Source organism: Uloborus diversus, chromosome 4 (genome assembly GCF_026930045.1).
Source record: "Uloborus diversus isolate 005 chromosome 4, Udiv.v.3.1, whole genome shotgun sequence".
NCBI lineage: Eukaryota > Metazoa > Arthropoda > Arachnida > Araneae > Uloboridae > Uloborus > Uloborus diversus.
In genome coordinates, this window is record NC_072734.1 from 22,469,693 (window position 1) to 22,494,472 (window position 24,780).

Below are 24,780 nucleotides of genomic sequence, written 5' to 3' on the forward strand. Positions count from 1 at the left end.
ATTCCAAAATAAATGCAAATGTTATGCCATGATACGCAAAAGCACACAACAAAACCTCGAACAATTTGAAAAATCACACTTTATGCACACACATAATTTTAAACCCTTGTTGACCGCTATATTTTCCGTGAGTATAAGTTGATCGCGAGTGTAAAGTGGTCTAAGTCACAAAACGCTGCGTTTCATAGCTCGGTGAATATTGGTCGTATTAATGTCAAACTTTTTCTTTTGGAATGATTTTTCAAGAGATTATTTCCCTACGCATAAGTTAGGGGACCTGGGGCCCGTATAAAAAGTTAAATTTTGTATTTTTTGACTAATTTTTATCTTTACTTCAAACTTTCAATATTTAAACTCTGCATCCAATTTTGAACGTTTTTGCAACTGGAAGTATGCATCTATGACTAACGGTTGCGAAAAAAGGTCTTGCAGGTTAAAACGGAACACCCTGTATATACATATGTGTGTGTGTGTGTGTGTGTGTGTGTGTGTGCGCGCGCGCGCGCACGTGCACTACGGAGAGTCTCGTCAATGTCACCAAGTTGACTTATCGGTTTGGCATCTCATTTTGAAATGCCAGACAAATTTTTATGATCTCTGTAAGTTGACGTCAAATAATTATTAGTTTATGACGTTACTTCCTCTGCATTATTTCTGTTTTAGGCTAAATTTTACCATCATCTCAACAAAACAAGGTGAACTTCAAAATCTGGAAATATATTCAGAGTATCAGCAATTATCGATACTCTTTTGTGTGAGTGGTTTTTTAAAATAAAATATCTGATTTGTTATTGTTTAGGGGTTAAGCATAAAAACATCAGGGAGGACCAAATTCATAACTAAGTGTTTATAGTAATCTTCTACATGACAAATAAAACAAGTTGAAACCTGTAGCTTTGAATTTGTAACCCTGTTGGAGAGAAATTTGTAAGACAAAAAATAAGAGCACTTTTCTCCGAGTAATATCATCTAACAATGATGATTTCCTACGGAATTCAGTCATTAGCTATGTGAACATGTTGAACTATACATGAAAATTACCATTATTTCGTTTATGCATTAAGAAAAATAAAACTATCTCTCATTTTCAGTTTCTAGTTGTCATGGGTTATGGCATTATAAACTTTTTCCCCGCGTTGCTTCTGTAACACATAAGATTTGCAGAAGCAACGTGAAGGAAAAGCTCATAGTGCCGTAACCATGACAACCAGACAACTAGAAGGGGGGAAAGAGTGGAGGAAAGTGGGAAAGATATCAGGCCTTGACAAGCCGATTCTCGTTACATAGACTGCAGTCTTCACTCACAAATAGCTTAGTTTGAAAAATCACCATAAAAGTGAAGATGCAGTTTTTTTACCATTCACCCCTCACTGTAGCTAATCCTAAATCTTTTTCTACGTAGTGTTTGATAATTACTTACCGTTTTCAAAAAAACTGAAATAATTGAAAAAACTCCTTACTTTCTATAAACTGCTATTACGAACCTATGATCACATCAATTTTACTATTCTTAATGCTCCCCGAAAATTAGAACATAAAATAATTTAGGAACTTATGCGTCTAAATTTTATTTTGTCATTAGCTATGTGGTCATTATGTACAATATACAAGAAAAAGTTACCATTCTTTCGTTTATTCATTAAGGAAGACAAAATTATCGCTCGAGGACGGCTATTCATCCAATGGAAAATCGATACTTAATCTAGCTGGACGCAAATAAGTTTCTAGACAAATGGAGTCGCCGGTACTCTCTTTTTTATTTTTAGAGATCAAACCCTACCTAAGGGACTTTAAGGATTACTTAAACTATTCCCATTGTCTTCCATTTGCATTTGTAGCAAAATCATTCAATCCAACTTTGATACCCCATTTCTCTATTTTTCACTGCCTTGCTCGTAGTTTTACTGTTACATTATTTATTAACAAAACAAAAAAAAACCTCCTTTTGTACTTTCAGTGGCGTTCCCAGCAAGGGTGTCACACGGGATGGAAATCTGTGCTGACACCCCCTCCCCCTCCCAAAAAGAAAATAATAAAACACTTTTAATTATTTATGTAAACATGTACCGTGTACGGGAACTTACATTTAAAAGATAAGAATAAATCAGGAGCGCAGCGAAAGTGGTCCTAGATGCATGTGTAATTGACCCCTTCCCGTCCGATTGTGTTCCATTTTCATTGAAATTTTATAGGATAGAGATAAATTTTATATATATTTAGGAGAAAAGTTCAAAATTATAATATTCAAATTTTCATTAACTCTAATATCCGAATTTGGTGTCATCTCCCAGAAGGTGGCAACCGGGATCACCCTTCTAGGTTGACGCCTCTGAGTACGACTGTATAGTTGTCCATATTTACGAAATAATAATCGTAAAAACCAGTGGCGAATCCAGGGGGCGGCTATGAGGCTGCAGCCGCCCCCAGACCAGAACTAAATTTGTTCTTAATGTAAAATATTAATAAACAAGATATGCTTTCTTATATTTATCATTTTATTAGTTTTCACTTAAGTTGAAGCACGAATTTGCTATAGGAACGGAGATGTTAGTTTTCCGACATTTTCCTTTCGAATTTCGGAAATTTTGTCCTACCTGCGCCAAGAATTTATTTGTTTAATCTTAGGAGAAGAAAGACACAAACTGCAGATCTTATTACTACTTGTTTTTTTTCCTCTCCCTCTCTCTCTCACTTTAACTGTTTCTTACTTTTTTTTACTTCTTAGCTCACGATTTTTCAGGTTTTCTTTCTTATATTTATATTTTACACTACCTGCTTCTCGGATGCGCCTTTTTTCTTCCTTTTTTTTTTTTTTTTTGCATAATTAACGAAAATTGAAATTTTTGCCTTCAAATTGCTTAGCCATGGTGTCTAAAATGCACAACCTATTTCTTTCTTTCTTTCTTTCTTTCTTTTTTTTTTTTTTTTTTTTTTTGATACTGACACTTAAATTTTAAAACTTTACACCACTGAATATCAAATTTTAGATACTTTCAAGTGTGACTCAGAGAATATCATTAGCCATTAATACCTCTTGATAAGCAAATAATTATGACATAGATTTTTTAAAAAATGCCTTCGTTTACATCACTGATCTTTGGTCAAAGAGACATAAATTTTTAATGATCTCAGTCGCCCCCAAAACAAAATCCTGGATTCGCCACTGGTAAACACTGTTCGAAACAAACTAGCTACCTGGTTCAAATTTATCCATCGACTTACAGTAACTTTGAAATTTTTTAACGGAGTGTGAAATAAATTGTTTTAATGATATCAGTACAAACATAGAATTTCTAACTGTTTTAAAATTTCCCATTTTTACTTCAAAGTATCATTTTATTTCTGTAAATTGAAATTTGAATAGATTGTTACGATACAGGGGACGAAAGATTTCAGTAACTTCAAATTAACAGTCGAAATTCGTTTCCAAACAATTACAGTAAAACTTCGTTTATCAGGATCTCCAGTTATCCGGATTAAATTTGTCGAATTAAAAAAAAAGTTTGCATTTACTTTGATAATTTTAAATCAAGAACGGTACTGCAAAAAACGCCAAATATTCGGTTTTTCATTTTGGTTATACGTACAATTCCAGCATTGGACGTTCAATAAAGTATAGTACTAATCTGACAAACTACATGGCATCAGAGTCCGACACCACTGCAGCTGAACTTTAAATGACAAAATATTTGTTAGAAATGATACTGCGTCCTTTTATTACAAAGCACTGGTTTTTGCTGTAATAAAAGATGAATTGGCTCATTTTAGATTTTTTTTTGCTTAGTACCTATTTTATCCGGATTTTCGCTTATAACTTTTGCGTTACATTTACTAGTTTTTGTAATCTTAGTGTACAATAGTTCAAGTTTGAAATTTGATTTTATTAATTATGAAATTTTCATGATACGTCAGTATTGGTAATAATTTTTACGTGCGACCATTTACTAGTTGTGTAAATTATCATGTTCAAGTTTTGGAGCAAGAAAGAGCATTAAATTCAGACTTTAAATCGATCACCATTACATTTTCCCACGTTTATACATGTGCCGCTATTGTTGCCAATGAGCGATATTTTCCCTTTATGAAAAAATAACTTGTAACCGTTTCAGGAATATTTTAAGGTAAATTGTGCAAATTTACCGTTACCAAAATTAATCGAAAGTTAAAATTTAAACTTCCTAAGCCCAAAAGGAGGAAGTCGTAACACCAGACGACAACCCACAAAAAGCGCCTCCAGGGCCCTTTCTAAATTTCCTGAAATCCTGACTTTTTTTTTTTTTTTTTTTCTTTTCGTATTTGAGCCAACATCGTCGTTGAGGGGAAGAAATGGAGCACCAATCTCTGCAGGCAAGTTGAAGATGTTCCAGAAAATGAGTCTGTCAACGGGGAGAATGGAGTGAAGGAACTGTTCACCCCTTGGACTATATTTAAAGCGAAATGGGAATCGGTCTCCGCGCTCTTCAAAGCAATCAATACGTTCCCGGAGGCCTCGCAAATTTTACGGCTTGTTCACTCAAAAACTTGAAGATAAAGTTCCCCTTTTTAAATTCAGTTTAACATTTTCATATAATTCCAAAATGTAAGTACAGTGAAACCCCGATTTTACGTCCCCCGAATCTACGTTTTCCCCACATTTCGCATTTTTTTCATCATGTCTCAGTTTTTCCGTATACTAATAATGTTAATTTTACCCGGATGGAAAGGTTTTTTTTTTTTTTTTTTTGGAATTTCCCGCATTTTACATTTTTACTAGAACGTAAACAAAGAAAAAAAGCATTTTTGAATTTTCAAAATTAATTTGAATTTTGAAATTTTGAATTTAAACTATGTTTTTCGCAATCACAAGTTGCGATAGGACCCTACTCATTGGTTACTACCCCGCTCACTTGTTTCTAGAAAGGGCTCCTGTTCTTCCAAGCCTGACGACACGAATATTGCCCATTCTGCAAGTTCCTTATATCTTACTTCATGTGCGCCGGAGAGCTGCGCATTTCACATCATTTACATAACTCAGTGATGTACGTCTACTCTAAAATTTGCATAAATTTCTGAACACTCCTTCTTGATGTTTCATTTTCAATGTCGAGCAGTGTATATTAAAATAGCATCATAATAGCACGGCAAAGTAACGCAATTGCATAAATTAAAAGATCTTACGTAAGTCCTTAAAAGTTCACTCAACAGATGGAGAATCCTTCTAAAGAAAGCATAAATTACAAAATATCCAAATGCCGTAAAAAGGAACCAATACGAGGAATCGCCTTGCTTCACACCTCTAGAGTGGACGGAACGTTTTGAGAATCCGCCAGCAGTACCAAATTCCAAATCCCACTACAGTGTTCACGGGTCACACAGGCTCAACCTTCTAACCATTCATTTCGCTGTCTGGCCCAATTCAACTTGCGCATAAGACCTCTACTTCCGCCATAGAAGAATTCCGGCAGAAGACACAGGGCTTATTAGCTTAAGCAATATCGGGACCTCACACTTTTAGCTACCAGCTCACCAAAGGATCATCTTTTCATCCACCGCTGGCCGTTATCAAACGTTATATGAGCAGAACGTGGAGTGGCAGTTTCGTGCTACGCACGCAAGGCGATGTCTTGTGCGTATAATTCCCCTTCAAACTCCTTCGTACTGCCTTATATTATTTTTCTTCATTTCCAACTGTTGCCATTACGCCTTTGGGCAGCACATTTTAAGTTTGCATCAAACAACCCACAAATAGTGAAAGACTATTTTCTCTCTCATTAAGAGCGGGGTAAAAAATTTGCAAAGTATTGCAATCGTACAAGATGCTGCATTTACTTTCAATTCAATGACCAAAAACTAATCTACTATAACGGACTATTTTCAACCTTAACTCTCGGATTCGCTCTTAAATCTGTTAAAATGATCCAAAATGATACGTAATGTTCATTTCGTAAAATTTGTATTTTATACCTTTTAAAAAAGTCATCTTTACTTTAATGTTTCATTTGAATTTTGCTTTCCATGGTGTTGGATTTGGGTTTTTTCTATGGTTATGGTTTGGGTTTTGCTTTCCGATTTATCGCAAGTTTCGCCAACATTTCGAATCCCCCCACCCCTTTGCATGTACTACATCAAAAGGTATGACTGAAACTGAAAAACAGGGAGTAAAATTTTTTGTCGGTGAAACTGGAGACCCATCGTATTTCCCGCATTTTACGTGATCCCGTATTTTACGTATTTTTAACCCAGTCCCTTGAAAAACAAAATTCGGGTTTTCACTGCATTATGAGACAGTAAATAAATTTTTAATTTTTAATTGGGGTTGTAAATACCTTACTTATTCGCATTTAATCATCGTTTAATAAGCAAATTTTCAAATGGGGGTTCATAAAAATCATGTGTGGTTTTGCGTCATTGAGGAAAATTGAGCATTAAAGATACACATAAATTCAGGCTATTCTAAACAACGGCACCTCTTCTAACTACTACAAAATTCAAACAGACATTTAGCATGTCATTTTCAATTGTTTGATTCATAAATTAGTTTTTAAAAAACTTACAGATATTTTAAATTAAAATTCCTTTTTTCTTCCAGAATCTGTAAAGTAGGCATTTTGCCCATAAATTTTAACTTATTTTGTGAAAAATCTTTATGTTATTGAGAAAAATTCATGCCATATTTGAAACTGACGCAACAAGTTTTATAAAAGTTAGTACTCATTGCCATACCCAGGATTGCCCAGGCGTAGCCAGGATTCCCGTTAGGGGGGGGGGGGGGGCAAGCATAGGTGCAACAATATAGTGGTTTTTATTTGCCATTATATTTTTGCACCTTAGTGCACACTTCGGAAGTTGCTTGAAATTCTAGTCCTCCTCTGCTCCTAAAGAAACATTTTATGCTTTTTGTGTTCAGATGAGGAACGAAAATGCGGTTGCGTGACTCTCTCCCGGAATTTTTTGAAATTGACGTCTTTTAATTGCAATTTCAAATTATCTTGGGTGACATTTGGAAAGAGAGTGGAAGTCAGAGGTTCTCTTCTGGAGAGGGGTAGTTGTCTCACTCCCATTGCCATACAATCACTTTTTTATGACCCGAATTTTGCAGACCTGTGTTATCAACTCGCACAGAAGTAGAAGTTTCTTATAGTTGTTGAACACAGGAATACAATTTGAATTTCTAACATACAAATTGTTGTGCAATTGTTTAAACCAACTGGCCATTGAAAAGTATTTACTGTCAATGCTTACATTTATAAAAAATCAATTGTGGATTTTTTTTCTTGAATCATTTGGGAGCATATTTATTTTTAAACAACCTAGCTTTATTATGCACGAGTATTAAAAATGGAAAACTTACAGAAAAGCATAAAAGGTTTGGATAAACAACGCCAGAGAAAACTCCTTCATCCATACATCTATTGTGAATGATACAAAATATGTAGCACGATCGCGAATGTCATCTAATGGATGACAGTGATGAATAACTTCCGGGGATCACGTTTCTGACAACGTAACACCAGACACAATCATCTCGATGTGTACAAGAAGTTTTCTTTTTCTATATCCTTTTTCATCTCTACTGCTCTTCATTTCTTGTTTCTTTTTCTTTCTTTTTTTTTTTATGGTACCGAAAAGAGACATTTCGTTCAATAACATTTCTTTCTTATTATTTTATTTCCGCATCTATTCTGTATAACTTGTTCTTTTACTTGAAAATGCGGATGCATGTATTTTGTAACAAATGCAATATATAGTATAACAAATACTCGTTTTCTCTGCTCCAAAGCCAATATGTTTTCTTATCTTTATTGGTACAAGTATTTTAGTACTACCTTTTATTTCTTCAACCCACAATTGCGGACATTTTTTACTGTAAAAATTTTTGATCTTTGATGATTGCTTTGTGTATCTTAATTAAAAAATATTTCGATTCATTAATGCATTTTTCGTATGATTTTTAGAAAGAATAAAAAAAATCTGAAAAGAGGGATTAAAATGTATGTAACATTATAACTTTTAAAAGCATGGAATACTCAACTATAGTCGAGACCAACCTAACCTAGAATCTTCGTAAATAAAAAAAACATACGTTTCAAAAAGATTAAAAACACTATTTTAAAACTTTGCTGCAGTTTTAATTAATAATTTTAATGGCTGAAAATTTAATTTATTAGAAGATTTTATTTATTTTTTGTAATTAATTTGTATACCTTTTTCACAGATTTTTTAGATGCTTCTAGCATTTCTTTTCATTTTTAGCCATGTTTTCTCTTTATATTAAAAAAAAAAAGTAAGATCAAAGAAAATTTTGAAAGGAAGTATGTGGCGGGCCTGCGTCCAGGAGACCCCATAGCACCTACAGTCTTGAAATTTTGTACAAAATTACTTCGAGTCCCGTTGGTTGGCACCTGGGTTTTTTTTTTTTTAATTCGAATTAGTTTTTTTTTTTTTTTTTTTGTAATTGATTTTTTATGCTTAAATTTCGCGTAAGTTGCCTATTATTGCCTATTAAAGGGGTGAAAAATTACTTGCACATATTAATACTATATATATCGTTGTAAAGAGTAGAATTTTCTGCGTTTTGCGCAATTTGATTCAATGCTCTAACTTAAATACGGTGGGAGTTTTTTGCGGTTTTAGCTCCAACTTTTTTAGGCTTAGCTAAAATTTAGGCACTGTTTTCTTCATTAAATCTATCAGTAAAAAGTGAAGGATTTGTCGCACTGTTTTCTTTTTTACACCACTGGAAAGAGCGGCTTTTTTTATTTCAGATCCAACTCGACCTGTGGTCGAAAAACTTAACTTCTCTCTCCAAAGAAAAAAAGCTACAAACAGTTTTAATCAAGTTCGAACAATCTCATTTTCATTCAAATTATTGATGTTTCCTTTCGCGTTGCCATAGTTACGTCTTTTCGATTCGTTTGTTTCTTCTTTCTTATTCACAAATTTTAAGGGTTTCGATTTTAACGGAAAATATTAGGCTCAACTCAATTCAAGCCCCGAGCTAAGGAGCAAAATATATTACTAGAGACAACGAATATGAAGGCGACTTTTCAAACATACACAGCTGCAGTTTTGCAATGCTCAGGAGCTTTTTAGCCTTTATCGCTCTTCAAGTTGCTATAAATTATTATGAAACCCGGGGAAGGAGTGCTTTTTGTTCTAAAGGGAACATAATGCGTTTCTTAAACTGTTTCCTTCTAATTGACGATTTAAATTTTTTGGAATCAAATAAGTTTGTGAAGCAATCTTCGGGGGTTGGTGAGCGTAAGCGAGCAGCAGGCAGAGCCCCCTAAGTATTTAAAATGAAGCATATTTTCATAAATACATGCAATACACCAACAGTTATTTCGTCTAGAGACAGCAGTTTCGTCCCTGTTCTAGACTCATCAGTCTGGAATAATGAATAACTGAGCAAGAGGATGATGTTATCTCATTAAAACTGAGAGCGTCAACAAACTGGTAGATAAAGTAATTGCATCTCTCTAGTGAGAGTCCGCAGATATGGTGCGGTTTAATTTCATAATTGAAAGCAAGTCTTGGGTATTAAGCAGTAAATTACCGCCTCTAAGATAGGGCTAAGGCCCAAAACTACGTTCAATATACCAGACAGCCCGGTTGTCCCATCCAAAGTTTAATCTTTGTTTTGGACTCATCAGTCTAAAATAGTGAATAACCAAGCTGGAGGCAGATGTCTTCTCATAAAAGCTGATAGTGCCAACAAACTAAATTATTTTTGTCTCACCAGTGAGAGCTCGCAGCTATGAATGTAAAAGCCGGGCTATCTGTATACTGCATGTCTACCTTAGGCTCTGTTTTCTTAATATACTTTTTACGTTATTTCATATGACTTTGATTATTCAAGCACGGTAAAGTAAAAGTGTTTCGAGATTGCTTCCACTTTCTAGGCATCAAATTGGCTCTTCACTAAAGTCCACAATTATGAATATACTGATATGCTGTACAAAAGGCATTTAGAGACTTATGTTTATTTTTGAAAAAGCGCAAAACTTCTCAAAAACCCTGAAACTCATTTTCTAAAATGGGAGTTTTAATTCGCACCGTTGTTTCTCTCATCGCAAAAAAAACCTCAAATAATTTTGGCTGTTTGAATTTTTTGTCAAATTAAATTGAAAATTAAATTAAACGGAAAAAAATAATGTAAAAACAAAGCCTGTTTTAAATGACAACCGCCACTGCCAGTACTGTAGGAAATAATCCTTAACGAAGGCAAAAATATATTTTTCTTCATCACTCAAGAAAAATATTAAATATTCATTGTCATAAAAAATGACACAAGCATGCAAAAGGGAATTTTGACACAATGGCAGACTTCTGTCTGTTCAATGTCAACAATCACCACTTTCAGCCAAATTAAAAGTATTCAATTGTTTCATTTGAAACAAAAGACCGAAGATTACTTATAAAATAGCAGCGGCGAATAAAAATAACGTGTGGTATAAAAAGGTGAATGTTAAAACAAAAGATTGCGCTTTGTTTTAAAAATTTATACTTCTTTCACTCCAAATCACGGAGTCATCCTCTTTGTATTAACTTCTTTTGTTTCAACTATGAATGAAAAAAAGATATTTAAGTATGCTTTTTGTTAGAAATCTTTTTTTTTAATTTTCGACGCTAGATTTTAAATGAAACAATAGTATTTTGACAGTGTAACGATCAAGTTTTTTTAAAGAAACATTAGATTTTTCTTTAGAAAGATGACATGACTAGTTAAAGTAATTTTAAAATGCGAAAAAAAATAAAATCCAATCCTTTGTAACAGTTTTGCAGTTGTTAAATAAATTTAACTTTTTCATTAAAAAAACCCTTTTTTCATTTATTTATTGCTTAGTGTGGTGAGGGATAAACTATTTTATAGTTATTTGTAGGTTTGAGCATCATTCAAACAAAGATAAGAATATGTTAAAGTGTAACATCCGTGTAATAATGATTTAAAGTTTTAAAAAATGCACAAAAACGCTTAAAGATTTATGGTAATTAAAGCAAAAGTGAAAGAGGTAATTAATTTGTAACTTTTAATGTAAGAAAAAATAGTTAATTTCTCTTTTTAAATTTAAGATCAAATAAGAAAAAACGTTTCTACATTATATTACTTATGATATGATATAAAAAATTTATAACGTATATATCTCTGTCAAAAAAATGTATCGTAAATATATTTTTTATAAGAGTGTGTATTTTAAAACGTAAAACTTACAAAGTTAAACGTAAACGTAATTGAAAAACTGTCGACTATATAAAAAATTGATCAATCCAATGGAACATTTTTATTTCTTTCTTTCTTTCTTTCTTTCTTTTTTTTTTTTTTTTTTTTTTGTCGTTTCTATCTTTCGTGTGTAAAAGTAAATTTTAGGAGTTTTGATTTTGATTAATCTTGTTAAATAGAAAAAAACTAAAGATAATATTAGGTAACTTCACAACGAATTTTTTTTTTAGTTTAATCGAAATTATATAAAAGTTTGATCATTAATTTGCCGCCTCAATCGTCTTAGTAACATAAGTTTCAAGTAGTTTCCTGTGTCCTACTGGCCGGATGCGGCCTCTCGAAATTTCATGCGTAGACAGGTAAAGACAAGCAAAAAACTTGGCAAGCCATGGTATAAATTTTGATGCAATGTTTTTGATATTTCCGTTTAGGACTTGACAGAGTTTTCGTTACTATTTTCGAAATCAATATCAGTTCAGTTTTGACCTGAAAAGGAAAGTTGTTGTTTTTTTTTTTTCTTTTTTTTTTATACTTTACTCAGTTTTACTTTGCGTCTCATGATATATGGTTTTCAATTTTCTTGTAATGGAACCAAAGAGGGGGGAAAAGCTCGAGTATTGTCCGTTTTTCACGAGAAGCCCCTTGACTTCTCCCTTGTCACGTGGTATCCGATGATTCTATTTAGCTGTTTTCGGCAGCAGGTATTTTCGGATCATAGCATTTTGTTGTAAAAGCAGCAGTTTTTAAAATGTAAGAATAACTTAAATGACAACAGACAAGTGAAGCAAGTGATGTAAAGGACACTAAAACTTTTTGCACATTAAAATGCACGCCCAAGTTAAAGCTGTCTGGATGTCTCCTTTAGAAGCGCGTGGACTGCTTACCGATCACCCCCGCGTAAAATGGAACTCTGCGTTCGAGGAGGCGTGGCGAAGTTCCTTCTCGTGAAAAACGGACAATACCGTTTGTTTCTAGTAACTTACGTTTTTTATTATCCGGTTAGCTACAAAAACACCTAACGCAACACGTTGCAGTTCTTGAATTGAACTAGTCTAAGTGCGGGAAATACATAGCTGGAACATGCTTGCAAAAAGTTCTAGGTACCATTGAACATTACTTTAAGGATTAGCGGTAAGCTACATTTTCGATAGTATTATTTAATACCTGAGCAAATCATCAAAACTGTTTTTTGGACTTCTCATTTTTATACTGCCCACGCTGAAATTGCTACTAAATTTTTATGTTTTCACGTGTAGCATTTCTTTTCATGCGTTATGAGGTGAAATATTCAAGGGGTGAATGTATGGGGTGAAATATTTCAAGTTTTCAGATTTTTACAAAAATCAAATTTACTATACATGCTTAAGGTGGAAGGATTACCACAGCATTTTTATCTTAAGCAACTGAAATGTATAGATTTAGCCAAGGAATTCCCCAGATTTGTTCCTTCCACTTTTTAGTTCAAAGAGGCATTCAAAATTCGTTTTAGAACTTCAATTTCGTAATAACTCCGGGGGAATGCTTCGAAACTTCCTTCTCGTAACATCATCGAATGTCGTCAAAAATTGCGCTTTTTGAAACTTCAGCTTCGAATAATTGGTAACAGAAAGTCACTGACCTCCATTCTTTCCCCTCACACTACCTGAGATGTCTACAATCGTGTCTTTAAGTCTTAAATTTTACGAAATTCTTGAGGGAGAGGAAGACTTCCAAATTTATCTTCTTTCCATTACCAAAGATCGTCTAAAATTACTTTCTTGAAACTTGAATTCCAAAAAGTTTCCATGAAGAAGATTTGGGCCCCATTTCTTCCCTTAATGATGGCCACCAGTTGTGTTTTAAAACTTCGGAATACTTAACTGTGTGGAGTACCTCAAGGGAGTGGTGATCGCCACAATCGCCCCTCCCTTATATCCCTCCTTGTAACTCAGCAAAAATGTTTGAGATTCTATTCGGTCAAAACTTAAGAAAAAGAATGAGATTTTTTCTTTTATTTTTTTTTTCGATTGTTTTTTACCTGGCAGTGCAAAGCTCTAGTAAGAAACGGGCAACCATGAGTGTATGAGTGGCATTCAAATTACATCTAACGCGTACGTTTCTTCCAAAAACGTCAAAGAAAAAGTCTTTCACAAAAAGTCAAAACAAAAGTCGAAATTTCCCCTACCTGACAACGTTATTAGTTTTTTTAAACGGCAATTGAATTTTTGTTTAATATTCCTAAGAATTTGTTAACCTTAGGTTGTTTCGACCTTTGAGTAAGAGAAAAAGCTTTTTTAGTTACCGTTTGGCAGGAAATTCAGATGGAAAAACATTGCAATATTATGGATTTACATATTTAGCAATAGGATATCTTAGTTTAACGATTAACTGAGTTATAGTCGTCAGTACACTTTTCTTTTTCTATTTTAAGCGACGTGTTACACAAAATTCATGGGTCGGCTTTTTGGAAAAATTCAGTGCGCAGAGTTTATGAGTTGAGATGTTTTTTGTCTATCCTGTAAAACTTTAAAAAAATAATAATAATAACTTGAATTTTGACATTTTGAATTCAAAATATGTTTTTCGCAATCACGAGTGTGTGGGGGGTGTGTGTGTTTATGTGTAGGGGGTACGAAACGGGGAACCCCGCTCTGCTATGCCATCTAGGGCTTCCAGAGAACGGACCTTTCGGCCGGGGCCCCCCTACCCGTAAGGGAACGAGAACTAAACCACTTACGACTCTAGACACCGTGGACCCAGGTACGGACCTGACTCCGGTGGTGCCCATTGCCTACTCACTGTCCCACTCGATAGCCGTTGGGCAGATACAAATCTGCTCACACGCAAGGCATGTGTGTTTGTGTCTGCGTGTAGGTATGAGTGTTTGTGTGGGGGGGGGGGATGTTTATGTGTGTAGGCATATGTATTTGTGTCTGTGTGCAGGCATGAGTGTGTCGGTAGTTGTGTATAGGTGTGTGTGTGTAGGTGTCTGTATGTGTGTGTATGGGTTTGAGTGTGTGTATGTGTTTGTGTATGTGTGTGTAGGTGTGTACGTGTATGTGTGTATGCATGTAAGTGTAGGATATTGACGCAACCTGGAGACTTTGCTCGCTAGAGAAGCAGCATCGTGAGGCAGCCAGTCGACGGTGGTGCTGCAGAGGGTGCTGGTGGGAAAATAAAAGGATAGCACATCAAAACAGTCAAATGAAAGCAATAAGCAATCGTGATTGCTAAAAAAAAAGAATTAAGTTCTTTTTGATTCTAAACGCCTCACTTGCTCTTTTTAAGTATTTGGCAGTTGGCAGTTTTAGGTTTTAAGCACCAATAAACATATGATGCAAAAAACTGCTTAACTTTTCCGAAAAAGCATTTGAAGAACATAAATATCGGAGCTCTTTTTATTCTTTGATGAACAAATATTCAAGAATAATTAACTTACATTCATTTCTTCAAAATGGTCACAAATACCCAATTCCAGACCCATTCGCAACCTTTTTAATTATTGATAGAAGCAATCAAGATACATATTTTTGACGCGACATAAAAACAAAGAAATTATAACTTACTTTTTTATTGCATAATTAAAAGTTTTTTTTTTCCCGGCAGTCATTAATTTCCATAATCTTTTCAACTTAAAACTATTTGGGTCTACCTGAACATAATCTCCCCTAGAGCTCTCATTTCCCTCATTTAATTCTTTTTGGTGTTTTTGTTCCTATTTTACGCACACAAAAACTGTTCTCATTAAAATTTTGTTACTTCAAAACATTAGCTTTTAAAAAAAAAGTAACAGAGCGGGGGCTTTTTTTATTAGCGTTGCTCATCAGCTTAATAGGCAGTAAAAAAATGCTTTCAGAGAAAAAAAAAAATAAGTGTCTGCAAGATATATGAGTTCAGGCGAAAAAACTGAAGAGGAAGAGAAAATTTAGATTTTTACCTGGGAAAATTCATTAGTTTCCGAATACTTTGAGGTAATTAATGTATTTAAAGCAAAGAAAACTTACAATCACTAAAAAATGCAGCTTCCAATTTTTTTGTTCTTTTTATTGAATGCAAATTTCAATCAAGAAGGCTCAATTTCTTGCGCTTGGGATTTTAACTTATTTTATGCATCGATTCCGTGGAATACAAAGTCTCGTTTTATTCAGTAGAATTACGGTTACAGCATAACTAAATTCGGTTATTTTTGAAGCTAATTAATGAATAAGATGTATAAGTTTTTAAAACTGCCAAATATTCCATTAAAAAGAAGCTCTTAATTTCTCGTATTTTTTGCAGTTTTTAAAATAATTCAGTTGAGCTGTTGAGGAACTTTCGAAACTAGATCTCTTTTTCGGAAATACAGCGAGAATTTCTTTGATCTTCATAACATTTTCGGTCCTTTTTATAAAATCCAGGTTTTTGAAGATGAAACTGGCAACAAAATATAACATTTCACTGTTTTAAACAAAGCAAGGGAAGGTTTAGCAAGAATTCATTTAGATTTTTTTAACTTTTCCTTTTCAAACCGGCCAAAAAGCATCCTTAGATATTAATCTTGAAACGTGAGCTGATTATAACATGTTACACTTATCTTTAAGGGTAATAAATATTTACTATGTTATATGTACAGTAGAACTCCAATTATCCGAATCAATTGGAACCGGATCCCGTTCGGATAATCAAAAAATCGGATAATTAGCTTTTGTCCGAAAAAAGGTTGGGTATAACTTTGATATACACCCCCAAAAATTACGCGCCAAATCTGGCATTTCCTACGGACTTTTTAGGGTTGCTGTTTCTTATTTTGGTGTTGCCAATTTAGGTTTTTTCAGCTTTTAGGTTTTTGCTGTTGCCAAATTTAGTATTTTCTTGTATTTTGAACCATTTTTTGAGTTTCTTTTAAAGTTTTGTGGCAACAATTTTTGTGGGGCAACAAAGTTTTGTGTCAACAAAAACAAAAAAAGTCGCCAAATTTTCGATTTGGGGGGGTATATCAAAGTAGTTCCAAAGGTTGTATTTTTTATTAATTATAGTGGTACCCGCACGGCTTTGCCCGTAATAGAAAAATTAAAAGGTTTTTTGGTTCGTCTGTGTATTTATTTAAAAATAATGTATGGTGAATTTTCTCGGCAATAGGCTTGTATCCATGTTACGGTTCCACGTTATGATAATTTCGTATTTCGCCAATTGGCTTGTGCCCATGTTACGGTTCCATGTTATGATAATTTCGTAATTTACTTGTCCATCTTATATTTTTTTTCTTAAAATTGGAATAGAAAAAGAACCGCGTCGAATTTTCTAAAAATCGCTTCGAGGTGCACACCCGCATGCTACAAATTAACTTTGTGCCAAATTTCATGAAAATCGGCTGAACGGTCTAGGCGCTAAGCGCGTCACAGAGATCCAGACATCCTCTGGACAGAGATACTTTCAGCTTTATTATTAGTAAAGATTGAATTTATGCTCAAAATGGGAGAAAAACTAAAGAGAGCTTTCAATTAAACAAATGATAAGTGCTATACAGTACATACACACCGAGCTTTAAATGTAAGCCATTGCTTGCTGAATATCTCTGACAAAGTAAACTGTTGACTAGCTTCTCGATGGAAATAGCGATTTTTTTTTTTTTCCAGAATTTTGGAGATTTTTCCCCAGTTTACTAACACAAATTAAGTACCATACCGCTCGTGTAATACACCGCTTTACACGAGGTGTGCTCAGAGTAACCTTTAAACATTGTACGTACCACTTCGGAATAGTGAGAAAAGTTCTGAAAAAAGCTATCACGTAACAATGAAAGAACTCTGTACTTCATTTAGTAGTTCCTCGGCGATCGTTTAAAAAAGGTTTATTGGGGAATTTAATTTGGCGAATTTTTTTTGCAATACACTTACAACAAGTTATTTGCAAGTTAAATGTAAAAAGTTCGTTTAATTTTAAAGCACAGCATTTGCTGCAGGCATACTATGAACGGCCAAATGGGACAATAGAATGCTTTGTTCCGACTCAGTTTGTAAAAACGTGCTTGTATGTATTTCTATCATGTTAGGCTCATGAACAGCTGAGCGTCTGGCTGTGAGAACGGCACAGCCGATCTCGAAAACTCTGAGGAATAGATTTTGCTCGAGCTTACACTTGTTGAGTGTTAATTAGCGCAGATATTAATCAAAAAGACAAAAGGACATATAGTCAAGCCCGCTTATTAGAATATCGGTTAAAAGAATATCCCGCTTAATGCAATACATTTTCAATGTACCAAACCGTTGATGTTTATTATTTTAATCCCATTTAATGGAATATCTGGCCTTTTAGAATAATCTTTCGTGGAAAATTGGCTATTCCATTAAGCGGGATCGACTGTACTATTCATCATTTATTGGGGAATTTAAGGAATTGGTAGGAATACAGGCGACGTCCCCCCCCCCCCACCTTTTTTTTTTAGCAATCACAATTGTTTATTGTTTTCACTTGACCGTAAGTAATGTAATGTTCTTTTTGAAGTCCACGGGCCTCCACGCGCCAGTGATCCTCCTGGGCTGTCGTGAGAGCAATTCTCTTTGGACAAAAACAGCATCCAGCAAACAACTTGCAACCAGCACAGATCGCATCCAGCCCCTGGCATTAATTTGAATTTTGGCTTCAAATTATGTTTCCCCCTAATTATGATAGCGATAGGAAGTCATTTGTAGAAACAAGAAACCCAACTAGTAGGAAAGTAAGAAATAACAACGTGAAAAAAGCACAAATCGCAGATTACTGCAGACACGTGTTTCGGCGTTTCAGCAAACGCCTTTTTCAATGCAAAAAGTAATGAACTTATGGATGAAAAGACATCCGACAAAAGCCAAGAGCTAGATAAGCATGCAGCTTAAAAGATAAAAATAGCGGATTAGCCAAACACCAATGAGGAAATTATTAACCGGTAAGGAACCAATAGGAATGCAAACGAAGGCCAAGAAAGGCGTTCCCTATAACGCCGAAACACATGTCTGCATTAATCTGCAATTTGTGCTTTTTTTGACGTTGTTTTTTCTTACTTTACTGTTCAGCAAAAAGGTATTTATTTATCCAATTAGTAGGGTCCGATCGCAATTCGGGATTGCGAAAAACATAATTCGAATCCGAAGTGCAAAATTCAAATTAATGCCAGGGTCTAGATGTTGAATATTGTATCCTTGATGTTTTTTCAGCAATCACGATTGCTTATTGCTTTCATTTGACTGTCCTTGATGTTGTGGTTCCTTTTTCAGCTTGGACCAAGGATACCAGCACCACCGGCCTCACATACATACACACGCACAAACACATACATACACACGCAGAAACACATACATACACACGCACAAACACATACATACATACACACGCACAAACACATACATACACACGCACAAACACATACATACACACGCACAAACACATACATACACACGCACAAACACATACATACACACATACTCTCATACACAAGTCTACACCTGCATGCACGCGCGCCTACACATACACACGCCTGCACACACACACAACTATACACACGTAAACACCCAGGAGGAGGAGTAGGCTTGGGGAGACAGGAGCTGTTTCTAGAAACAATAGCCCCCAATGAGTAGGGCCCTGTCGCAACTCGTGATTGCGAAAAACATAATTTGAATTCAAAATTAAAATTAATTTTGATTTTTTTTCCTTTGACTTTATACGGCCGACGATTAATAAAGGCGCAATTTTTATTCGACTTTCCAAGCCCTAATTTGCCACCTTCCCCTTATTTCAGAAGAATAAAATAATATCCTGTTCTCAAAACTAACATTTCGTTATAAAATTAATGCTAAGTTAATTAACAAGCTAAATTAATTTCTATTTAAGTCATAATTTTTAAGCTAATAGCAACTTGAAATCTAATTTCTTGTTCGGTTACGTTTTCTGTTTGCAAAATAAACATAGTAGTCTAGAAAAAAAATGTATTGACCACTAATAAATTTGCATCTACATGCCACTGACGAACAGAAAAACTTCCCGATTTCGTTCTTCACTTTTTAGCAATTTGTTTTCCAAATTTTAGTGAGATTTTACGGATTTACTGTAATTAATAGCATGGATATCCCTAACCTAATGGAGGTTTTTATAAACTGTTCTTCTTATTCTTATGGGGATTTTTAAAGACCGTCGTTATTCTTCTAATGACTTTCATCATTGTTTATTTAAGAAAGAATATTGTCCGTTTGTCACGGGAGCTGACTTATCTCGGCCAGAGCAACGCAGACAGTTAATTTCTAATTAGAATTTTTTGGATCTTATGTTATGAATAGAACATCAATTCATTGTCAGAAACAAAGAAATGAAAATTGTAACGAAAATGAACATTCAAACTCGTCCTTAAACGTATTTATGAGCTATGTCTGATTAAAAAATCCATCATTCACCTCTATTCGAAGTTTCAAAACGACTGAATTCTAATTTGATCCAATTCACATTCCGCGAAACGAGAAATGTTTCATTAGATTTCATATTTAGAATCATATTTCATATTATTGTGGCCATCACGAAACTTTCTTCTATATCTTTCTTATAATTCTGATCGCTCCCCATGCTTGACGAAGAAACAATATTCCCAACAAAAACAAAATTACACACGGCAAAACTTGACGACCATCCCAATTCCCGATTTAACTCAAAAGCAAAAAAAAGAAAGAAAGTTGAAAGCTATTTTAAAAGCCTTTCTTAAAATAATTACAAACATTTATTTGTTAACAAACATAAGATGGCAACAGTTAAAAAGTTTAAATCATCGCGATTTTTTGGTTATCTTCCGACAATGGGGTCGTTTCCAAAATTTTAAAAGTTTTTTTTTTTTGAAAAAGCATGCTTAAAAATATAGGATCTGACGATTTTTTAAAAAATTTGTTCAAGTTTAATATTTTTAAAAATTACTTAAATCGGTGCGCTTTTATTGTTTAGGTTTCTGTCTTGTGATATCACAAATGATGAAATGCCATTCACGGAAAAAATATTTAATTCGCATCTTTACTCACGTGTTTCGGCAACGATATGGTTGATAGCAAGCGTAGAGCGCAATTGTAATTCGCTTCTTGATTATCATAACGTGGAAATGCGGTAGAAAGATGCCCCATAATGCATCATTTGTGGCGTCATAAAGACCACACCTTGTTTGAATAATCGGACATTTTAAAAAATTAATTAAGAAATAACTGTTGGGAAAATGAAGGTATTTTCTGAGGCCATGTTAGTTTTTTTGCTTATTCTATCAATTTCAGGGACAAAAAGTACTACTTTTGACTGAAGGAAACAACAATATTATAAAGCTATTTTTATTCACAAAAAAAAAAGCCTTCCACGGAGCAATTGGCACCAAAATTGAACTAACGCCTGTTTACATATGGATTCACATTTACTCCAAATTTCATCCAGAACGTAGCATTACTTCTGGAGATATGGCACTCACAATGGAAAAGAAAAGAACGTTCGATTGCGCCATCCTCTTTTCAGCTGTGGACGCCAAAATAGAGTTAGCTCTTATACCCTCTAAGGGCTACTTGTCGATAAATTTTTGTTTGATTCCGTTCATTATTTTTTGAGATACAACAGTCACAATTGACGACAAAAAGTTCTATAGCTCAACCCCCGTTCGAGCTATTGACACCAAATTTGAATCAGCACCTGTTCTTGTTAAGGGCAACATATGAACCAAAATTTGTTTGATTCCGCCTGTTAATTTCCTTAGGAATACCAGGCACGCATAACTCATAAACGTCCCATTGCTCCATCCCCCTTGGAGGAATTCGCGCCAAAAACCAATGGGCACAAGTTCACATAGGGGCAGATATGTACCAAATTTCGTTCGATTTCATGTGGTAGTTTTTGCTGTAGAGCGGCCACAAAAAAACTGGTCACACACATACGTGACACACACACGGACACACACACAGAGAGACAGACATTTTCCAAAAATGGTCGAAATGGACTCAGCACACCTCAAAACGTTCAAATCCGTTAAAATTCGAAATTCGAAAATTTGCACGAATCTAATACTTTCTTCTATACATTAGATACAGAAAAAAGGAAAAATCTGAGAAAAATAAATGATATAACACACATTTAAACAGCCCAATTTTATTATGGAAAGGAATCATAATAAAATTTACTTTTTTTCTCAATTTCGAAAAAAAGCACGTTACAGTATACACTTTCTCTTACTGTACAATACTTTTATAACTTCCATAGTATTTTTAAAGTACCACCATTTCATTTTTAATTTTACTTTTTGAAATTTAAACTTACTAGTAAATATTACAGTTTACCCAAATTTTGGGAGAAAATATTTAAAAAAAAAATTAACTTTGTATTTTAACTAAAATTCAGGTTCAGGTCATAAAGATAGGACAAATACCCGCAACAAGTTCAATGAAAATATTTTTGAACTTTCTGAGATGTTAGGCGCGCCAAACGAAAAGCAGACTTCTGAGAAAAGTAGTTTAAACAACTGCTGTTGACAGATATTTCAATAAGGAGAGTTTATATTTTTAAGAAAAGTTTTTGCGTATGGTGATAAATAAAGTATGAAAATTGTTCAGAATTGAATTATGTATGGCATATATGTTTCCAGAAAATTGAAAATTTTGAAGGTTAAAGGTTCTTAGACCCCATAAAAAGAAAGAAAAAAAAAAAGCCCTACCGGAACAATGTATCACAATTTGTGAAAAATAATTAATTTCATATGCAACTCGCGCTATGTGTGACATTACCCGTGTGTAACCTTTCACAAGCGATGTGTAACTTTACACCAGTTATATCAGTTAAGTTACTCCAGAGGTAGCAGAAGCAGCATGACGCTGCTACGTGCGTCGCAGATTCTTGAGAAATTCTGCAGACTATTTCATAGTTGAGAGAGAAAAATATAAATTTATAAAAAAAAAAGTTTTGCATTTCAGTTAATCAAGATTTGTGCCGTAAATCAACTTGTATTAAAATCCTTTTTTACTTCCTTTTACAAAAAAGGAAGTACTGTATTCGCAAAAAAAATTTCACTCAACAATCGACCTTAATTTCCATTTTGCTCACCCCCGAATGGGTCTTGAGGTTTTTTTTTTTTTTTTCGACTCGACCACACGTGGATAAATGCCTAAGAACGTATAGACACGCGAAATAACCATTTTAACCATTCCCGAGTTAGTTACAACGAGTTTTCTTGTGACGTCTGTATGTACGTATGCATGTATGTGAGTATGTGCGTATGTATGTTGCATAACTCAAGAACGGTATGTACTAGAAAGTTGAAATTTTGTACGTACACTCTTAGTAGGGTCTAGTTGTGCACCTCCCCTTTTGATTGCATTCGGGTGTTTCTAAGGGGGTCTTTTGTCCCTTTTTGGGGGGGAAATCATTTTAATCACTGTTGGTGATATTTAGAGAGTAAACTATTGGATCACATTAAAATTACCAATAATGGTAAAATTACATTAAACTGGAGTAAAAGGAAGTCATGTGAGGCATACATCAGTTCGTTTAAGCACTTCGCGGAGCTGGTGTAGAATTTATAACTTTTCTAATGTCGGTTTATTTTGCAAACTATACTTCGATTTCGGATTTGCGTCGCAACCTCTTGAAAAAATTCTGCTACCAGCGGTATGAGATCGGCTGACAACGTTTATATCAAAACGATCCTTGTAAGGGAGGCATTTATTTTATGGCTCATTTATTTATTTTATTTTCTAATATAGGAACCAAAAGTAAAAATTGTAAAAAAAAAAGCAGAAATGTCAAAATTTTCAGATCATAATTATGTGTTTTACTTTGTAAATCTGTTCACAAAATATTATTTATCGCAAGCAGTAACTTTGAGTTATGGATTGATTGTTTAGATATTAGTAAATCAATAGTTTAACTTAAACAAGTCATATTTGCTTAACTAAATTATTCCGAAGTGTTTGAAATCTCAAAATAATTTTGGGTAAGTAATTGAAGTCTAATTCATGTCTAAGTGTTTCTTCAGGGAAATTTATTGTATACATAATCCATCAAAATCTTAAGAAAAACGTGAGTTAAGGTGTCAGATTTACATCGATTACCACTCATGTACTCTCAAAGCCAACCTTAGCAAAAGTTTGTCCCCTTTTTTTTGAGCAATCACGATCGCTTATTGCTTTCATTTGACTGTTTTGATGGGCTATCATTTTATTTTCCCGCCAGCACCCTCTGCAGCATCACCGTCGACAGACTACACACACACACAAACACATACACACACTCAAACACATACATACACGCACACGCATACATACAGACACCTACACATACACACACAACTACCCACACACTCATGCCTGCACACAGACACAAATACATATGCCTACACACATACACGTCCCCCTCCTTACACACACAAACACTTATACACACAACTACCCACACACTCATACCTGCACACAGACATAAACACACATACACATACCCCTACACACAAACGCACATACCCCCCCCCCCCCCCCCCACCACACGCCTACATACACATACACACACTCGTGATTGCGAAAAACATAATTTAAATTCAAGAAGCCAAAATTCAAATTAATTTAGCTTTTTTTTTTTTTTTTTTTGCTGCCGCTAAAAATCCTGTGCTGTCGTTTTTTTCTTTTCTTTTTTTTTTTTGGTACCTCCCTCCCCTCTCCCCTTCATTTTTCAGTCTCAATCAGGGCTGAGGAGTTGGAGTCAGATCAGTTTTGGGGTAAAAAAAATCGGAGTCGGGAGTCGAAGGTTTAAAATGTCAAGAGTCGGAGTCGGTCATTTTTCCTCATAGTCCTAAACTCTGCCAGTGCTTGCGGAGTCGGTTTCGGACTGATCTTGGGAAAAGATGTCGGAGTCGGAATCGAAGATTCGAAAATTCCCGGAGTTGGAGTCGGTCACTTTTTCTCCGACTCCGCAGCTCTGCTTAAAATGGAATGTGATGCGTGTCAACTATCTGATCTTAAGAAATGAAAACTCTCGATATGCGTAGGTAATTTTCCTGAGAAATTTCAAGTGTTACTGAAAAACGAAACTTCTCTCCGCATCAACAGAAAAAAAATATGAAGTAATATGAATCAGTTATACTCAGTTAAAAAAATAATTCTTATCTCTTTCGCTTTCTGAAATATTCTTTTGTTTTTTTGGCTATGAAAGGCTGAGGCATTTATTTACCTTGCGTCTCACAGGAAACAATGAAGCAGGCAATGATTGTCATCCACCCCCACGTGCTCTTGTATCGTCCGGCCATCCTCTCTCATAGCGACTTCACCTGAAGATGAGCACTATCGGTATTCCACTCGCAACACACCACCTGCTGTCAAAAGGAAGAGATCCTCCGTTTCTCCTCACTACCTCCGACTTTTCTTGATATTGAAACCGGTTAACTACTGGCGACATCTATGGACAGATCCTTTAGTTCCTCGGATGAATACTTGGAGTTTGAGTGCATTAATGAAATTAGAGGTACATTAATGATGTCTCGCTTTTTTTTTTTTTTTTTCCAACATTGTTGACCTTCTCCCTTTTGGCAGGAGGGTCCCATTTCACTTATCCCCTCCTCCCTTTGCCACTTGTCACTCTATTTCAGCGATTCGCTACTG

General features: G+C 34.7%; 1 protein-coding gene across 1 annotated transcript in view; it reads right to left on the reverse strand.

Annotated features, from left to right (window-relative positions):
- Positions 1–24,481, reverse strand: part of LOC129219939 (alkaline phosphatase-like) — a 111,230-nt gene extending 86,749 nt beyond the window's left edge. Inside the window, exon 1 of the mRNA XM_054854254.1 lies at positions 24,353–24,481. Within this exon, the coding sequence (XP_054710229.1) occupies positions 24,353–24,428 (76 nt within the window). The 5' untranslated portion in view covers positions 24,429–24,481. The remainder of the gene's footprint in view (positions 1–24,352) is intronic.
- Between the last annotated feature and the right edge of the window lie 299 nt (positions 24,482–24,780).